The sequence below is a fragment of the Sceloporus occidentalis genome, unplaced genomic scaffold (assembly GCF_023333645.1).
Source record: "Sceloporus occidentalis isolate IW3139 unplaced genomic scaffold, rSceOcc1.0.p SCAF_1, whole genome shotgun sequence".
Taxonomy (NCBI): Eukaryota; Metazoa; Chordata; class Lepidosauria; order Squamata; family Phrynosomatidae; genus Sceloporus; species Sceloporus occidentalis.
In genome coordinates, this window is record NW_028316981.1 from 69,170,975 (window position 1) to 69,190,150 (window position 19,176).

General features: G+C 40.4%; 1 protein-coding gene across 8 annotated transcripts in view; it reads left to right on the forward strand.

The window, feature by feature from the left end:
* Positions 1–19,176, forward strand: part of SFMBT1 (Scm like with four mbt domains 1) — a 119,387-nt gene that overhangs the window by 63,839 nt on the left and 36,372 nt on the right. For all 8 annotated transcript variants that reach the window (XM_089523990.1, XM_089523962.1, XM_089523952.1 and 5 more), the window contains 6 exons: positions 1,320–1,414; positions 6,626–6,866; positions 7,369–7,457; positions 12,734–12,980; positions 14,061–14,158; positions 16,992–17,093. In XM_089523990.1, the coding sequence (XP_089380116.1) occupies positions 1,320–1,414; positions 6,626–6,866; positions 7,369–7,457; positions 12,734–12,980; positions 14,061–14,158; positions 16,992–17,093 (872 nt within the window). The remainder of the gene's footprint in view (positions 1–1,319; positions 1,415–6,625; positions 6,867–7,368; positions 7,458–12,733; positions 12,981–14,060; positions 14,159–16,991; positions 17,094–19,176) is intronic.

Genomic DNA, 19,176 nt, shown 5'->3' on the forward strand with positions numbered 1-19,176 from the left:
CCCTTTAATACAGTTCCTCATGTTGTGGTGACTCCCAACCATAAAATTATTTTCATTGCTACTTCATAACTGTAATTTTGCTCTGTGCTTTCCTGTGGTCTTAGGCAACCCCTGTGAAAGGTTCATTCGACCCCCAAAGGGGTTGTGACCCACAGGTTGAGAACCACTGTTGTAGAGCAAATCAAGCGTGGAAGCCAAAATGATTAAATTGAGGCTGTTGTAGTCTTAACATGAGAAGACTAGGCTCACTAGAAAATACATTAATGCTAGGTAGGGTAGAGGACAGTAAGGAAAGAGGAAGACCACATTCCAGATGGGTAGATTCAATCAAGGAAGCCACATCCCTGAGTCTTCAAGAACTGTTGAGGATAGAGTGTCTTGGAGATGTCTCATTCTTAGTGTCACCATAAGTCGAGGCCAACATGAAAGTAACTTCAGTAACTTCTCAAATACTCCCTTTCCATGTTCCTCTGAGATTTGTCGTTGTTTTGGCTACACCCTTAACTCTGCATTATAGAATTGAATCTTTTTCACTACAGTCGTCCCTTGGTATCCACTGACTTGCTATTCATGGTTTTGATCATTTGCAGATGGCAAGCCTGCACTGTCCCTATGGCGGCGTGTGCATGCAGCTGCACCATTAGGAATTATGTCTTCTTCCCTCCCTTCTTCTTCTCCTAGGATTAGCTTTGCTCAGGGACCAGGAGGGGGCCTTCCTTCAGTCTGGGGGGGGGGGGAAATCCGGCCCCTAATTTTGGTTTCAGCCTGGCAGCAAGACCCCACCAACCCCCCCCCCCCCACACACACACACACACACACACAGCTTCTCAGGAGGCACCAGGGGGGAGTGAGGCAAGGCACTGGTTCTGCCAGGGCCTGTAATCCGTGCCCTCTGCCTTGGGAACTCGACTTCCCAGCAGTGCTTGGGGCCCAGCATGCTCACGTCCCACCCCCCTCCACCGCAGCCAATGGAAGGGAAGGAGGGAAGGGACGACTTGTCCCATTGTCCCCAATGACGCCATTGGAGACAATGGGACTTGAGTATTCACAAATTTTGGTATCCACGAGGAGGTCTGGAATGGGTCCCCCATGAATACCGAGGGACAACTGTACTTTTTTTCTCTCCACAAACAACCTGTATTAAGAAGCACAGTTATCTATTTCTGTGTCTCATTTTAAAAAATATACTCAGTTACAGTAAATGTTTTAGTTTATTTCCAGAACAAACAAACCTCATATCTAAAGGATTTAAATTAGTAAATCAGTTATCTGTTCTGCCCTAGAGGATACTAATATGATTGTTCTGGTATTTATTGTAGATGCAAGTTCCACTGTGGAAGAAGCAGAATTCAACTGGGATGAGTATTTGGAAGATACAGGAGCAATCCCTGCACCTCATGGCTCATTTAAGCATGTAAGTAAGCATCTAGTCAGGCCCTTAGAGAGAGATTTGTTCCTGACCTGAACCTTTTTACTTTATTAACCTTTTATCCTGGTCAAGACTTTGAGAGTACAGGTTGAGTCTCCCTTATCTGGAATTTCAAAATCCAAATTATTCCAAAAACCAAAAAAATTAAAAAAAATCATGGGTGGCTGGGATAGCGACACCTTTGCTTTCTGGTGGTTACATGTATACAAATCTTTTTTTCATGCACAACATTATTAAAAATATTGTATACAATTACCTTTAGGCTGTATGTATATGAAACATAAATCCATTTTGTGTTTAGACTTAGGTCCCATCTCCAAGATACCTCATTATGTATGTATGTATATGGAAATATAGCTATTCTAAAATCCAAGACACCTCTGGTCCCAGGCATTTCAGATGAGGGAAAATCAATATGTACTTGAAAGCTTACATATTGTTTCTAACAACTTTGGATCAACCTAACATTGCCTTGGTTTGGTTTTGAGGTTGTTAGCCAAGCTCCTGTCGATTTTGCGCACCTTAAGACTTTCACACTAGGTGGGGCTTCAACCATACCCCTCACTAACCACATCTCCACACACACATACACACTTTTTATATTTTATATTTATATAATATTTAGGTATAGGCAGAACCCAACAACTTATGGTCCCAGCAGAGGTAGTCTTGATATTTTGCACTGATGGATAGTATAACTTCTGCATTTCTGTGGAAAAGTGTTGATTTTAATAATGTCATAAAATCCCACAGTAGCCTCAGTCCATGGACAGCAATTTATTAAACATATTAAAAGAAATTAGCTCTCCCTCCCCTCTTCCCCAAAGTCATTGAAATTTCTGGATAGCAAAAATTGCTTAAGCCAAGTACTGAAATTTGGAATATCTCTTGTTTCTTTTTCATGCTATGGGCCTCAACCAGCTGGGTTGTGCAAAGCTTGACATACATGGAAAGTTTCAGAGCTAAGTAGTTTTGGTGGGAGTAGCTTTTGGGGCAACCCCTATATTTTGCACAAAAGCTACTACCTTGTCAGTTTCATTTTTTACCCATCATCAAGTTTACATTGCAGATACTGTATTTACTTGTATATAAGTCAAATTTATGCCCCAAAAATTGACCCCAAAATCCCAGGTTGATTTATTTAAGGTAATGTGATAACAGCTCTTTCAGATTTCCCCATGTGGTGGGAAGAACAGTTTCCTTCTCTCTTGAGCCAAGCAGAAACAGCCCTGGGTGATTGATTGCTGTTAAACAGAGTCCCTCTTCCACCTGCGTGCCGCTGTCTGGGAAACGAAGGTTGAAATGCTGAAGCAAAAAGCCTCAATTAGAGTCCCCCTTGCCGTGCACACACATACACACACTGAAGAAGCCTCCAATTTTTACCTTCAACTTATCTATAGGTTATCAAAATCCATAATTTTGGCCCCCAAACCTGCCCTCAACTTATACATGAGGTCAACTTATACTCGAGTATATACAGTAAGTGTTTGCTGTGTAGCTTATTTCTTTTGCTTCTCTGTTTGTTGCTATATTCTACTTTTTAAAAAATACAGTCGGCCCTTGTTATCTATGGGTTCAGCCATGCACAGCTTGAAAATGTTTAAACAATATATGTAATGGGACTTGAGCATCCTTAGTTTCTGGTATTCACAAGTGTCCTGGCACCAAATCCCAGTAGATACCAGAGGCCCACTGCAGTTCAGTGTTCTATCTCCTTTCTCATCCTTCTCCACCATTTTTTCACAGTCCTTTGTGACTCAAGTTAGAGGCCCATCTAGGTCAGAGACACTTTTTAAGAAGTGCATTTCTTGCTCAGGGAAGATCTTAATGTTTCATGGCCCCAGTGACTTTTTTGCTTGGGAAAGACAGTTTGGGTTGTACCCTAATATTTTGGAAATGTTCATTTAGATAGCCTATTCCTTTTTTTCCCTATTTATTTTTATTCTGTAATCATCACAGAGGTGCTAGGAAATGAGGGTGTGGTATGGAAAAACTAACAGTAGTCCTTACTAAAAAGAGGATCAGGGACTTTTTCACTTTACACAAAACTAGCAGTATGATCCCACTGTAACTTCATGGATGTATTGTATAGATCTTGGGTTTTCTAGTTCGGTGGGGTGCTAGAGACCACTTCTTTGGCTGTGAATCCTAAAGAATCGTAAAGGTAAAGGTTTTCCCTTGACATGAATGTCTAGTCATAACTGACTGTAGGGGGTGGTGTTCGTCTCCATTACTAAGCTGAAGAGCCAGTGTTGTCCAAAGACAACCCGGTGGTCATGTGGCCAGCATGACTGCACAGAACGCTGTTACCTTCCCACCAAAGTGGAACCTGTTTATCTAAATGAAATGAAATTTATTTATGTACCGCCGTTCCTATGATCACGGCGGTTTACAACAGAATAAGATACAAAATACAACAATACAGGTTACAAACAGCATAAAAACCATATACTACTATACAACAATAAATCCATCGTTATTCAAATCAAATAATAAGACAATCTAAAAATACAATAATTAGTATACAAAACAAAACAAAAACAAAAACAGGACATGCGAGGGAGGCATTACAGCCCATGTCCCAACAAACCCCTAAAAAAGAAACTAACTACGCCCCTCTCCTCTATCTCCCTCCCTCTAAAGAGTCCACAACGGCGGGACCAGGCAACAGTCCTTGGCATTCCGCCCTGATGGTATAGGGGCGAGGACAGAGAGCTCTACAGGGGAGCCGGTAGGCCGGCTTTTGTAGGGGCCGCTCCCACCGGCCCCGCCCCCTGGAAAAACGCCGCTGCGGCGGTGAGGAGAGTCCTCTTGGCCGCCCTGCCCAGATGGAAAGGGGCGGCGGCGGCGTCCTCTTCGGGGGAGGCGGTGGGCCGGCTTTTGTAGGGGCCGCTCCCACCAGCCCCGCCCCCTGGAAAAACGCCGCTGCGTCTAAGGTTAAGGGGTGATATGATAGCCCTGTTTAAATACTTGAAGGGATGTCATATTGAGGAGGGAGCTAGCTTGTTTTCTGCTGCTCCAGAGACTAGGACCTGGAACAGTGGATGCAAGCTATAGGAAAAGAGATTCCACCTCAACATTAGGAGGAACGTCCTGACAGTAAGGGCTGTTCGACAGTGGAACAAACTCCCTCGGAGTGTAGTGGAGTCTCTTTCCTTGGAAGTCTTTAAACAGAGGCTGGATGGCCATCTGTCGAGGATGCTTTGAATTAGATTTCCTGCATGGCAGGGGGTTAGACTGGATGGCCTTTGCGGTTTCTTCCAACTCTATGATTCTGTGATTCTATGATTCTACCTGCATTGGCATGCTTTCGAACTGCTAGGTTGACAGAAGCTGAGACTAGTGATGGGAACTCACCCCATCATGCAACACTTGGACCTTGATCTGCCAATCTTCCAACATTATGATAGTCAGAATTGGTGTCTTAACCACTAAGCAACTGCATTCCTCTTCACACTCCAAATCCCAAGATTCTATAGGCTATTGCGATGCAGAGTGGAAACAGCAGTTCCGTTGGGTGATGTGAAAAGTCTTCTGGTTAAGGGACTAGGTGGTTACTGAATCAATATTAAGTAGTTTGGGAAATTACTATTGTTACACTTCCTTCTTGGAAGTAGCACCAAAATATGTTAAGAGAAGATACCATACATACACACACAAACAAATGAAAGGCATTCAATTTAGAAGGAGGGAGACAGAGCGTCCAAGAAAGAACAGATAGATTTTCTCTATATGTACGAGGTTTGTTCTTGAAGACAGGTTTCTTTCAGGTCTTGCTTCAATAACTGGTGCTTTACAAATGTTTGTTATTGGCTATAGATAATAGATTTACAGAGGAAGCACATTAAACCAATTTCTATCTTGGCTAATATCTTTTTTAGTCCAGCACAACTACAGGTTCTTTACCAAAATATAACTTTAAAGTATTACTTTAAAGATTTAAGGCCTGAGTGCTGTTTTCAGAATGTAAGCCAAATTAGAATATTGTTTCTACATATTTGCAAATTATTCAGGATTGATTTTTGCCCTGTTCTTCATTTTGGGTGTTTTGTTTATTCCCCCATTCCTTGTAGAACTAAGCTGCAGTGCCTTCAGTTAACCTGAGTAAACTGCTTTTGCCATGTGCTTAACTTGCAGAAGGCTATGAGACTATTAATGTTACCATTCTTTTACATCTGTGTTGTGAAGGTTTTTTGTTCAGAAATATTAGCTGATATCTTCATTTATTCAAAGAATATCTTATATGATGCCAAATACCGTATTTACACAAAAAGACAGAATGGAATCTGAGCAGTTGTGTTACATTTTATCACCATGTTTATTTTTTCTTATGGTTGTTCTCACAGCTCAGTGAAAACAACCCAGTAGGAAATGTGAGTGGACCATCTTCTAATAAAAAACCTGCCAATTATACAATATAGTTTAGCAATTGAAAATTTTGTAGAATTACTGCAACCCAGTTTGGAGATATATCAGATTCTAAAACGGCTGGACTACTGGTAACTTTTTCCCCTCAGTGTAGCTGCTATTTCACAGTGGATACCTTTAAAATAAAACGGGGGGGGGGGGGGGGGGGGGCTAAGACTGTAATGTTATGGTAATTACTTCAGAATAACCCACTTTAAACTCAGTGAGACTTCTCAGAAGACATGTATAGGATTGCATTATACACTCTTTTCATATTTCATATATTGCATTCTTACTAGACTACCATAAGAGGGTGCTGTTTGAGCATAAGAGAAAATTGTATGCATACGTTGATTCTAATCCACAAATATTTGAACCATGATGTTCCAAGATTGCTGTATAACTGATGTTCCGTTCTGCATATTTAAGAATTTTTAGTTGTTTGAATATTTGTCTCTGTTTATAAGTTCTAACCATTTTTAGTAGCCTGTGAAACCTTTGTAGTGAATGAGGTCCTATGCCCTGTATTTTTTTTCTGTGAATACCTTGTATTGCTAGTAAAGGGAACAAACTCTGTTTCAACAGTATGTTTATTTTTTTTTACAGAAGAATGTATGGTTATATTTGCTCAGTTTAAAATGTCCTTTAAGTTTTATATGTTTTTAGCATGGTCTTTAATTCATTACAAAGCTTCCACTGCAACCTCATTGGTCAGTGCAGCATTCACAATTGTTAACAATTATTTTTAATTGTGCTGTATTAACATCTATCTTCATTAATTATGTTAAGGTGGACACTAGCCTACAAAATGGCTTTACCCCAGGCATGAAACTGGAAGTTGCTGTTAAACCTGGCCCTGACACATACTGGATTGCTACAATCATTACAACCTGTGGGCAGTTACTGCTATTGCGATATGATGGTTATGGAGAGGACCGCAAAGCTGATTTCTGGTGTGATATCATGACAGCTGATTTGCACCCAGTTGGCTGGTGTGAGCAGAATAAGAAGATACTTAAAGTTCCTGAAGGTATTCTTACTATAGATTTTTGAGGCAAATTCTCATTTAGGTTTCCTGTGTAGTATTTTGTGCTCAGTTTTCTGTTAAAAAAAAAAAGTTTAGAATGGCTTTTCATGAATCTCTTGTGTGCACTATTGTCATTTACAAGAATATTTATATGGCAGCTGTATGTGACTCCTGTTATTTTTTTCTCTAGAATTTTGTCAGTGTACATTGTTAGACCCATTATTATAAATAATGAAAATCTGTCTCTGTCTTCATAATAATTCATCTTGCAGTCTCCATCCTTGGAATGGCGGTATATAAATAAAATTATTATTAGTAGTAGTAGTAGTAGTAGTTGTTGTTGTTGTTGTATTAAAAACACAGAATTATTATTAATTGCAGTTTCTGCTTCTGGACATGTGAATCTGGCTTTAACCTTCCCAGAATAAATATTATTCTTCCTGATACTTTACTATTATCAAATAGCACAAGTAAATGATCTCTGATAATTCTGTCTTTGTTTTAGGCATCAAGGATAAAATTTCTAACCAGGTGGAATTTCTTCAACAGACTTTAAAAGGAGCATGCAGTGCCCCTGCCAATCTTCTTGACAGGGTAAATATGCACACAAATTGCAGCAATAAAGAACCTGTCTTTTATTTGCATAGCCAGTGGTGAGGAATGCTGGCAGTTGCAGTCCAGTGACAGCTGTACAGTGGGTCCTTGTTATCCGCTGGAGTTTGGTTCCAGGACCCCCCATGGATAACAAAATCCATGGATGCTCAAGTCCCATTAAATACTATGATAGGTAAAATGATGACCCTGATATAAAATGGAAAATCAAGGTTTGTTATTTGGAATTTATACTTTTTTAGAAAATTTTCAAGCTGTGGATGCTTGAATCCATGGATAAGGAGGGCTGACTGTGGTCTAAATCCAGTTGCTGTTCCCAGCTAGAGTAGATCACTGAATCTGTTGTTTGAATGGTAAATCTGTTGTGGTTTGGACTAGCAATTGAATTTGGATAATAGAAAACAACACAGCATAAGAAACATTACTTAATCCACTGTGAGATGATATAATATTTCATCATTTGTGAATTAATTATCTGCACAACTATTTGTCTAGGGAATAAATTTCTGGCATATCATATGCATGGCTGTGTTAAGGCTTGGGTTGTGTAACACTTGAGGTGAGTCCTTTGAGTAGATGAATCAAGAATATTAAACCGTATATTACTTTCCTAAAAGGGAATCCACAATAGTGATTTTAAATGTCAGTTTAGTAAAAAGAATCTGGCAAGGTTCAGACATAATGATAAACAGTTTTTTTATTATGAGAACAAGTCTTGGGCTCATCTGTAGAAGAGATTCTTCTTGTCGTTTCTGACTTAGGGTGACCCTACCACAGGATTTTCTTGGCAAGATTTGTTCAGAGAAGGTTGGGGCCTTGCTTTCCTCTGAGAAAATGTGACTCATCCAAGGTCAGCCAGTAGGGGTCCTTCACTGAGTGGGGATTTGAACTCCAGGGTCCTAGTCCAACACCCAAACCACTACACCACTGTAGAAGAGGAAGGAGGCATTAACATAATCTCAGAATAAAAACCAGGAACTAAACTGAGTCATTAAACTCATCTTGTATTCAGAGTGACATTTAAAAAAATATTTCTCATGTGAAATTCATTTAGATTGAATTATTACAGTTTTGAAGAATTATGTTTGCATAGTGCTTAGATAAAGGTTTAGTTGATTAAAGACTAATATGACTAAACCAAGACTATCATACTTTGGCCATATCATGAGAAGACATGACTCCCTAAAAAACACAATAATGCTTGGTAAGACAGAAGGCAGTAGGAAAAGAAGAAGACTGAGGGCCCATACAGACAGGCCAAAATAAAGCTGCTTTGGGTCACTTTGGAGGTATGCTGGTTAAATGATGCATGTGTCCTAAGAGTCTGAAAGCCGTGCCAAAGCCATGTTCCAGTCCTTAGGACTGGAGCATGGCTTTGGCACAGGTTCTGGACTCTTAGGATGCATGCATCATTTAAACAGCATACCTCAAAAATGACCCAAAGCCGCTTTATTTTGGCCTGTCTGTATGGGGCCACAATTCCAAACGGATAGACTCAATCAAAGAAGCCATGGCCCTGAGTCTGCAAGATCTGAGCAGGACTGTTGATGATAGGGTGAATTGGATGTTTCTCATTCATGGGGTCACCATAAATTGAATTTAACTTGATGACAGTTAACAACAACTATGGGGGTGTTCCCACTTGCGATTTACAACGCTTTAAAATACACCTGTATCAGTTAAATCGATTCAAAATAACCCTGGTCTTATCCCGCGTTCCGAATCGCTTTTTTTTCTTCGTTCTCATTTACCAATTGATTCGCTTTAAGTGATCCGCTTTCGTTCCTATTCAAATAAAACGGTGTATATATAAACCGGTTTTAGCCTTATTTCGTTCCCACTCACCATTTTGGGGCTGTCAATCAAAGCAACGTCATCATAACGTCACTTTTAAATTTTGCGGTTTGTTATAAAAGAGCCAATGAGGAGGCGCTTAAAGTGCCTAGAGTCCTGCAATTATTCGTGGGGAAGGATGGTTGAGGGAGAGAAAACTGCCTCCCCAAGCACTTCTGCTGCCTTGGAAGAAAGACCCCAGGCTGGGGGAGGCTGCAGGCAAAGCAAATTTAGGGAAAGCTGCTTCCAGAGGAACTATGGGATGGGTTTTGCAGGACATCATCCCCGCCTCATGGCTCCCAAGACAGCCAGGGAGCATCCCTTCAGAGAGCCCAGAGATCATTGGGGGAGGCTGCAGGCAAAGCGAATTTGGGGAGCCCAAGCTGTTTCCAGAGGAACTATGGGATGGGTTTTGCAGGACATCATCCCCGCTTCATGGCTCTACAGACAGCCCAGGGAGGGAGCACTCTTCCCCAAAGATTCTCTTTCCAGGGATGGAAAATAGGATCAAGGAGGAGAAGGCAGATTCCGTTTGGGAAAGAGAGATGGAAAGGCTCTATTCCCCCCCCCCCCCCCCCGATTGCTGTGCATCCTCCCTCTCCTCCGTTACAAATGGTGTTCAATGATACACACACACACACACACATCCAGGGTTTCCTGTGTCTCCCCAGATTGGGAAAGAGAGATGGAAAGGCTCTATTTCCCCAGAGATTGCTGTGCATCCTCCCTCTCCTCCATTACAAATGGGCTCTCCCCACACAGAGGGGAGGTTGCAATCTACCGGGGAAGCCTTTAAGAGTCCTTTGGCAGATGCAGGCGCTTGAGCGGCCGGGACTTCAGGCGCTTAAAGCACTGAAGAGATTAAGCGCCTGTAAACCATTAAAATAAAAAATTTAAAAAATCCTTTATCTCTTATTGAAAGACCACAGCAGACAAAGGGGTGAGGGAAGCAAAGATGGCGACGGCCACGATGGATGGGGACAGAAAGGGCGACTTCCCCAAGCCAGCCCATTGCGCTCCACTCCTCCCATCCAGCTAACCTGATTTCTGAGGCTGATCGTTCCTATTTCAATAACCCGATTCCTATCTCAAATCAAGGAAAAAATGTAGGTTCAACCCTTCTATTTTTTTAACACAGGTTATACGCCTTTAACACGGATTAAATTAAAATCCGATTGACGATTCGAATTTTAGTGGGAACGATTGCGGGTTGCTCTAGAACTGTTCTAGAGTTAATTCGGTTTCTAATAGGAACGCTGTACCTTGGATTCGATTTGTAACACGGAGTATAAGCCAATGGGAACACCCCCTATGTTTTCTTTAGATACAGTGAGAATGTATTAAAACCCTTAACATTCAGAAATGTTCTTTCTGCACTTTTCAGATAGTCGGCTATGTCTTAGAAGGCCCTTTTATGTAGTTGACCTACTTTTGCTCCTCCCTTGTTTTCTTGTTCTTTGTAAAATAAAGTCACTGTGTCCCATACAATTGGAAAAAATGTTCAGCACATGACCAAAGATAATTAGGGCAGGGAATGTTTCACAATCTAACTAGCTAATGTTAATTCCATCGCTAGATTAACCTTTAGTCAAGATGATCAGATGTCATAATCTCGAGAGGAAAAGGCACTGCAAAATATAGGATGCTCAAGAAAATGTAGGACATTACCAAATAAAAGCTAAAAACGCTCATATAAATATAAATGCATGCTCCTTAGTCATGCTCAAAATGAATGACATTTGTGGAATTCCTCCTGGACAGAAGGTTGAAATGGAAGACATTTTCTAGAAAAGGAGGGTGTCTATTCACCCTGTCCTTTAGTGCTGTCTGCTGTAATAGCATGTTAATGCTTTCATGAACATCCTAGCATTGGCATCTCAAAAAATACATACATTATAACATAAAATACAAATCCCCTTATCCCAAGTCTTAGGTGGGTAGGTGATGTGGAAGCACCTGTGTATACTAGTTCAGATAGGAACATATTTAACCAGATATAATAACTGTAATTCAGATAACCAGGTCAACCAATTATGTTATTATTATTTATTTATGATATTTATACCCCACCCTTCAGCCCTAATGGCTATCAGAGCGGTTTACAATTATTATTTTTAATTGGACGGTTCCCTGCCCTCAGGCTTACAATCTAAAAGATACGACACAAAAGGACAAGGGAATGGTGGTGGGAAAGGGGTGAGGTCCAGTGGTTCTTCTCTCCCTCAGAGGCCTGGACCAAGGCAGATGGACTGGAGGGAGGGCTCTTCTTCTTCAGGCTAGCCCTGGTGGAGCTGGGCCTGCCTGGTCACTCCCTCGCAGGCTGAAGGATGACAGTTATCATGGAGGGAGGGCTCTCTATCTTCAGGCTAGCCCTGATGGAGCTGGGTCTGCCTGTTCATTCCCTCACAGGCCAAAGGATGACAGTTATCATGGAGAGAGGGCTCTTCTTCTTCAGGCTAGCCCTGATGGAGCTGGGCCTGCCTGTTCACTCCCTCACAGGCCGAAGGATGACAGTTATCATGGAGGGAGGGCTCTTCTTCTTAACATAGCAAACCAAGCAAACCAGTTTAACATAACTACTTGTCTTAAATTGTGGTGGAATCATGCAGCCCTCCAGACATTGAACCAGCATGCTGATAGGAATTGCATTTGAACAACATTTGGAAGGATGTACATTTCCAACCCTAACTTTAGTTCTGTACATTTTAGAGGTGCAAGTGGGAAAATAATAAGAAATGATTGATCCCTTGTCCTTGTGCACACTATGTGCTAGCATTCTATGATAAATGATAAGAATTTTAAAAGAATATTGTAGGTCATTTTTTTCAGCCTTGACAGGAAAACATGGACACAAATCATAGACTCATGCTTAATCATGCCTGATGAGACGATTGATAATGTGTTTGAATGTGTTATGTTTTACCGTTTATTGTTATCATTTTAAGATGTTTTAATTTTTGCTTTTAGATTGTACGCCATAGGCAATCTTTTAATTGTATTTTGCTATCATTATTTAAAGCGCTGTGTAAATTTACAGTGCTGTATAAATAAACTTAATAACAATAAACTTAATAATAATTACAGTATAAAAGAGCACAAAGGCCATCCAGATCACTCCCTTGCTATGTAGAAGTACACAATCAACAAACTCCCAACAGGTTACCATTGTGTTCCTACTTGCTGTATCAATTACTGATTAACATGTTATTGGCTGTGTATCTGTCAAAGAGTTTTAATGCAAACTGCTGTGGTATTGTCCCATCTTGGCTGGACCGCTATTATAATTCCAGTGAGCTAACAGTAAACATGGTAGATGGCTGCACAGAATTCAGCAAGAGCAACAAAGATGAATGTTGTATCTTTTCAAGGTAAAAGAGCCAGGAGTTGCCATTAATCCTTTCCCCCCCCTTTGTTTGCTCTGGCAGCTCCATCGAGGCAAGAATCCTTTGGATCTCATTGCACCTGGTTCAAGATTGGAGTGTCAGCACATGAAAGATACCTTTGGAGCTTGGATAGTTAATGTTCTGGAAAATATTGGTGGAAGGCTCAAACTCCGTTATGAAGGACTTGAAGATTTAGAAGAGTATGATTTATGGATGTTCTATTTGGATCCCTTTCTTCATCCAGTGGGCTGGGCAACTCAACAAGGATATACCCTTCAACCTCCTCTAGGTACACAGCTGTATTTTTAATGACGCATTAAGATTTCAATCTTTAAAAAAATAAATGGTCTTGCATTTTTTAAAAATTTTTTGTTTATTCCTGAGTCTTTTTAGCAAGCTGTAAACCAGGAGCGAGAACCTTTTTCAGACTGACTGCTGGATTGTCACCCAGAAACCAGTGGGTGTGCGCAGAACTCAGAATTGTCTTGTCACCCCAAACTCTGTCAATCATATCCACATGCATTTGGTTATTCTTTCTCTTTTTTTTCTTTAACGCCCCCCCATACCTTTGGAGTATATTAACAGTGCAAACAGAAAATGGGGGGGGGGGGGGCAGTTAGAAATTTACTGTAACATATGACACTGTACCATGAGGAAAAAATGGGGGCACATCAGCTTTGTCAGTAAAGTATACATATCTAATATACTAGAGAAATTCCAGTATGTAATTGTGGGAATCTCATAATCTGTGGTATTGAATTGTATTGTACCACTGAAGTTGGGGTTTTATGTGAACACAAAATGAATTACATGGTCAGAACTCTTAAGTGTTTTTCTAAGGTTTGTTTAAGCTGTATACTTAAACAATTGCCATGACAACAGAGGCAAATAATTGAGTTTGTTACTTTTATTGCCTGTGAATAAATTTAGAGCAAGTAAATGATATGAGTTCATAGTAGACATGGAAATACTTTCTTGTGTTCCACTTTAAGATACATACATTCAGCACACTGAAGATAATCTTAAATTATTCCTTATCAGCAACTTCCTCTTTGACATCTACTGAATCACCAAACTGCCTCTTATTCTCCTAAATGCAAGAAGCAATTAAGAGTTTGCATAAAAATTGGTAAAAGGGAACCTTAGTGGAAAATCTCGCATGTATGCCTTAGGGCAGTTTTAAAAATTATTCTACATGTGGCTTAGAGAGAGTTAAGATGAGAAGGAAATTTGCATCATAGTCTCTCCATGCCTAAGGTAACTTGTAGTTTTGTTAACTCTTGTCCATAACACAGGAGTAATATGAAGTTTTAAAGCGCTGTGAGTTACTCAGAAAGTGATAACAAGCTACTTTTTTTTTTAACTGAAGCTATCAGGCACTTGAAGACTGAGGCAGAATGGCAGGAAATCTTGGCAAAAATAAAAGAAGAGGAAGAAGAATCATTGGTGCCAACTGATCTATTTAAGGTACAACAGCCGGGATTTTAACTATTGTATGGTTAAATATGACAGGCACAAAAATTAATTGTCAAGAACCAGCCACATGAGGCTGTGTTAATTAATTTTCTTTGCCCATTGGATCTTGTGTGCTCCAGGTGAGTGACTGCTTGAAATATACTTAAGATACAGTGTACCCTTTGTATCAGTGAGCTGGCAGTTTACAGATCTAACTGTCTGCAGATTGCCAAGCCTCATATTATTCAGTGGTGGCACATGCACATGAACTCATCCACACACATGTGTGGACTCATTCACACACATGTTGCTGCCATTAAATAATATGGAGTGCAATCATCCTTATTTTTGCTATCCATAGGGAAGGGGGTCCCAAAACCAAACCTTCACAGATAGGAAGGATCCACTGCAATGTGTAAAATTAGTAATGCAAATGCAGTGTAGACTACTTCACCTTCAAATACCAAACTCCATATCCAATAAAGATTTTGAAACATTTTCCAGGACTTCGTTTTATCAAGTATTCAGAGCAGAGTATTCTTTCATTGTGTGGTAGACATCCAAAATGCCTGCATGGGAAGGAAAGGGAGATGCAGGTATACTTGGCCAGCACTTCAGGGGCCTGTGAGTTCCAAGTTGGCTTGCTCTTGAACCACTCCCCCCCCCCCAACTTTGAGGGGATCAAAATGTCTCCCCAAAGGTTCCCAAGCCCTGCCTTAGCTGTTTCTGAGGTTTGGGACTTTAGGAAGGATAGGAATGACAGAGAACCGGTATAGCCTGGACTGGAAAATGTAATGGACTAGATTATACCTCTGGGGTGCAGGCCTATCGGAGCCCTATTGGTGAAGTCTTCAAGATATCCAGAGCTCTGCCAGACTCCTGTCAGCAGAGCAAAAGTGAGGGAGAAGCAGCTCCTTTTCCTGCACCCTGTGTTTAAAAAAATACTATTACTAAAGAACTCCCTGCCATTCAAATATGATGGAGGCTTAATCTGTGTGAACAAGTGTGATGTAGTGGTTTGAATGCTGAGCTAGGACTTCAGGAAACAAGGGTTTGAATCCTTGTTTGGTCATGAAAGCCCCCAGAGTAACTTTGGCTTTCAGCATCAGAGGAAGGCAATGGCAAACCCTCTCTGAACAGATCTTGCCACACTGTGATATGGTCACTTTAGGTTCATCATAGATTGAAACAATCTGAAGGCACACAACAACAAACTCTAAGGCTGGTATAGATTCTTTGTTTCTGGGGACATACCAGGAAGGCAGAAAAGCTCTCCTGGGCCCCTCTCTCCAGCATACCTCTTCCCCATCACTTCCAACACTGGAGAGATCAGGGGTGTGGAACCCTCTGTAGGGTTTGAGAGGGAGAATCACAGGTCAAATCACTGTCTCTGTGAGTGGACATCTTTTTCTTCTGTCAGAGTGGGAGATCTGGTTATATTATGTGGTCTTTTGGCCACCTTCCCGGAGACTATTCTTGCTTTTAATGTCTCTACTTGGTATACATATGGCACTGTTTGAAGGTCACTCTTTATTGTTCTTCAGAGAAATGTCTAGGATATAGTACAGTGCACAGGAGTCACTGACAGAATAGGGAAACTGGTGAAGAAACACAACCTTCAAATGGATTACAAACCGACAAAGAAAAGCCAGCAAATGCTTCGCTCAGCTAAGGACCGGAGAGACCCTCTCACAGCCGCAGGATTTTACTGCATACTATGCAGCTGCAGACAAGTCTACATAGGGACCACTAAACGGAGTGCACAAACAAGAATCAGCCTTAGTGTTTACAGCTTTTGTTTTGGAGTGTACTCCATTTTGGAGGAATGTTCATCATTTTGCATTGTCTTGTCCTTTCCTTTTCAATATAAATAATATAAATATTCATTTATTTCATATGGTTTATTTACAGCTATATGACATATACTAAATTTTATTATGCACTCAACCACATTTTTCCGATGAATTTAAAATGCTGGGAGAAATATTGGCTTGCAATATACTTGTAAAATTCTGAGCAAGAAAAAGGCTTAAATTGTACTTTACTAGCCACCAACTTTTGACTGAATTGTTGTTGGGTGCCTTCAAGTTGTTTCTGACTTACATGCAGCCTAAAGTGAACTTACCATGGGATTTACTTGTCAAGATTTGTTTGCCGTTGCCTGAGACAGAGAGAGTGTGGCTTGCCCAAAGTCACCCATTGGGTTTCCATGGCCAAGTAGGCATATGAACTCCATTCTCCAGCATCATGGTCCAACATTCATGCACATAAACCTGGGACCCATTAAAATAATCAAACATAAAATTAAAAAATTATAATTTTAAAATGTCAAAATCTCCTCCATTTTGATCATGACTGAAAAGCATGAATTTATATTAATGTTTGTGGCTTTTAGTTGGTCATGCCCTCCATTTTTTCTTTAATGGCCTACATTTTGTCCCAGTTTTATGGAAGAGAATTATGGCATATTTGAACCCTGATTTCCAGATCCATAGTCCAGTGCTCATTCTACTATACCATCTCAGCATATTACCTTCATTATATTGGAAATTAAAAATTCTTAGGTGAAAAGTATTATGTTAAACTTTTGTCCTATTAACATGAAAACAGTGTCCTGTCTGTTCTAGTCAATGCACAATTGCTGCCAACTTTAATTTGCTGGTTTCCTTTGAGCTCAACAACTTTAAAATGCCAGACTGCATTGGTGTGACTCTCATTGAACTATAAGGCATAATGTTGTGTCTTTTTATGTGTGTATGGCAGCAAAAGATATTCTGTATCTTTCACGTTCTGCTATGAAGTTTTGTGATTTTCTATACCAAGAGCCTCATGTTGTCATTTTTAGGACAAGCCAGTTGTTGGAATTCACTCATTCTCCGTGAACATGAAGTTAGAGGCTATTGATCCAAAGGTGCCTTTCATCATCTCTCCTGCAACAGTTACTAAGGTACCAGAATTACATCTGCTTGCTGTAACACAGACCCCAAACATACATATTGCAATTAAAAAAATTGATTGATTTGATTTTGATCCCATATTTCTCCCATCATGGACCCAAGGTGGCTTACAAAATTAAACAATTTAAAACACATTGAAGATGTATTAAAGAAGATAAAAATAACACATACACCATTAAAAAATTCTTCTGCCATAGACAGTTAAGGCTGTCTAAATAAAAATGTCTTTCCCTGCTGGTGGGAAGAAAGCAGAGAAGAACCAGTCAAGCCTTCCATGGGAGGAGGTTCCAAAACCTGGGAACATTCATTGAGAAGGTCTCTTCCGTGTGCTCACTAAATATATCTGTGATGGTGATGGTACCAAAGGAGACATCTTAAAACTTAGACAGGTCCATATTGACAGTCTTGGACCCAGGCCATATATAGCTTCATGGGTCATAACCAGTACTTTGAATCCTGCCCAGAAATAGCCAGTGAAGCTGCTGCAATAGAATTATGTGTTAACTGTAACCAACCCAGGTCAGTTTAGAGACAGCACTTTGGACCTGCTGGATTTCACCCTTGCTTAGTTTTAAAGCCTGCTTTCAATTCCACCCTTTAGCTCTAAGATTTTTATAGTAGTAATAATTTAGAGAAACTGTAGAATTTCTTTTTCTTATTATTTAGTAACTATAATGTAGTAGCTACAAATATTTTGAAGCATTTTGCCAAGGGAGAGACAGGGTATTGATATCTAAACAGACAAACAAACAAACCATGGCAACTCTGTTCTGAGAAATTTAACACAGCTAACTGAGTCTTAAAGTAACAGACAATGGGCCAAAACACACTGCAGAAATAATCCAGTTTGAGACCACTTTTACTGCCCTGGCTCAATGCTAGGGAATTCTGGGAACTGTAGTTTTATGAGACATGTAGCCTGTGTCACAGACCTCTGGTGCCACAACAAACTACAGGTCCCAGAATTCCCTTGCACTGAGCCATGGCAGTTAAAGTGGTCTCAAACTAGATTATTTCTGCAGTGTGTTTTGGCCCAATGGGAGCAAAATTAGAACTCCGGACTTCTTAAAAATGTGGATCAAGAAAAACAATCTATTTAAATTTAGTTTACTGCATTAAGAATAGCTATAGTTATAAAATATATATACAGTGCTACCTCGGGTTACGAATTTAATTCGTTCCGCGGCGCCGTTCGTAACCCGATACATTTCGCAACCCGAAAAGCCGCTGGAAAGCCGCTAGCCGCTAGCCGCGCTTTGAATTTCGCGCCGAAACGCGCCGAAAAGATTTTCGTAACCCGAAAAATCTTTCGTTACCCGGAACAGTTTTTTTAAATCTAACTTTTTCGTACCCCGGAAATTTCGTAACGCGGTCAATTCGTATCCCGGGGTACCACTGTATGTGTGTGTGTGTGTGTGTGTGTGTGTGTGTATATATATATATATATATATAATTGTTACCTGTGAAAGTATCCACAGTATCTGCAATAATTAAATTTGCCTATAATTTTTCAGATCCAAGTGATTGCTGAGGTATTTTTATTTTAAAATATGGGAATAGTCTATTGTACAGTGGTCCCCCGGGTTACGAAATTAATTCGTTCCGCTGCCCTTTTCGTAACCCGGAAGGCTTTCGCAAGCCGAATTGCCATAGGCGCTAATGGGGAAAAGCCGCGATTTGGTGCGAAATAGCGCCGAAAAGCACCAAAAGTTTTTTTCGTAACCCGAAAAAACTTTCGTAACGCGGAACAGTTTTTTTAAATAATTTTTTTTCGTAACCCGGGAATTTCGTAAGGCGGCGCATTCGTATCCCGAGGTACCACTGTATTTCTTTGCCCCTGCAATCCGAGGTGCAATCTAAAACTTTAATTCCATCAAGTACAATTTACCACAGGTCTAATCTGTACTGCAGAAATAATGCTGTTTGACACCACTTTAACTACCATGACTAAACACTATGGAATTCTGGGATTTGTAGTTTGTTGTGGCACCAGAGTGCTTTAATAGAGAAGGCTAAATATCACACAAAACTAGACATGCAGGCTTGGGGGTCATTTTCTAATAGTCAAATGCT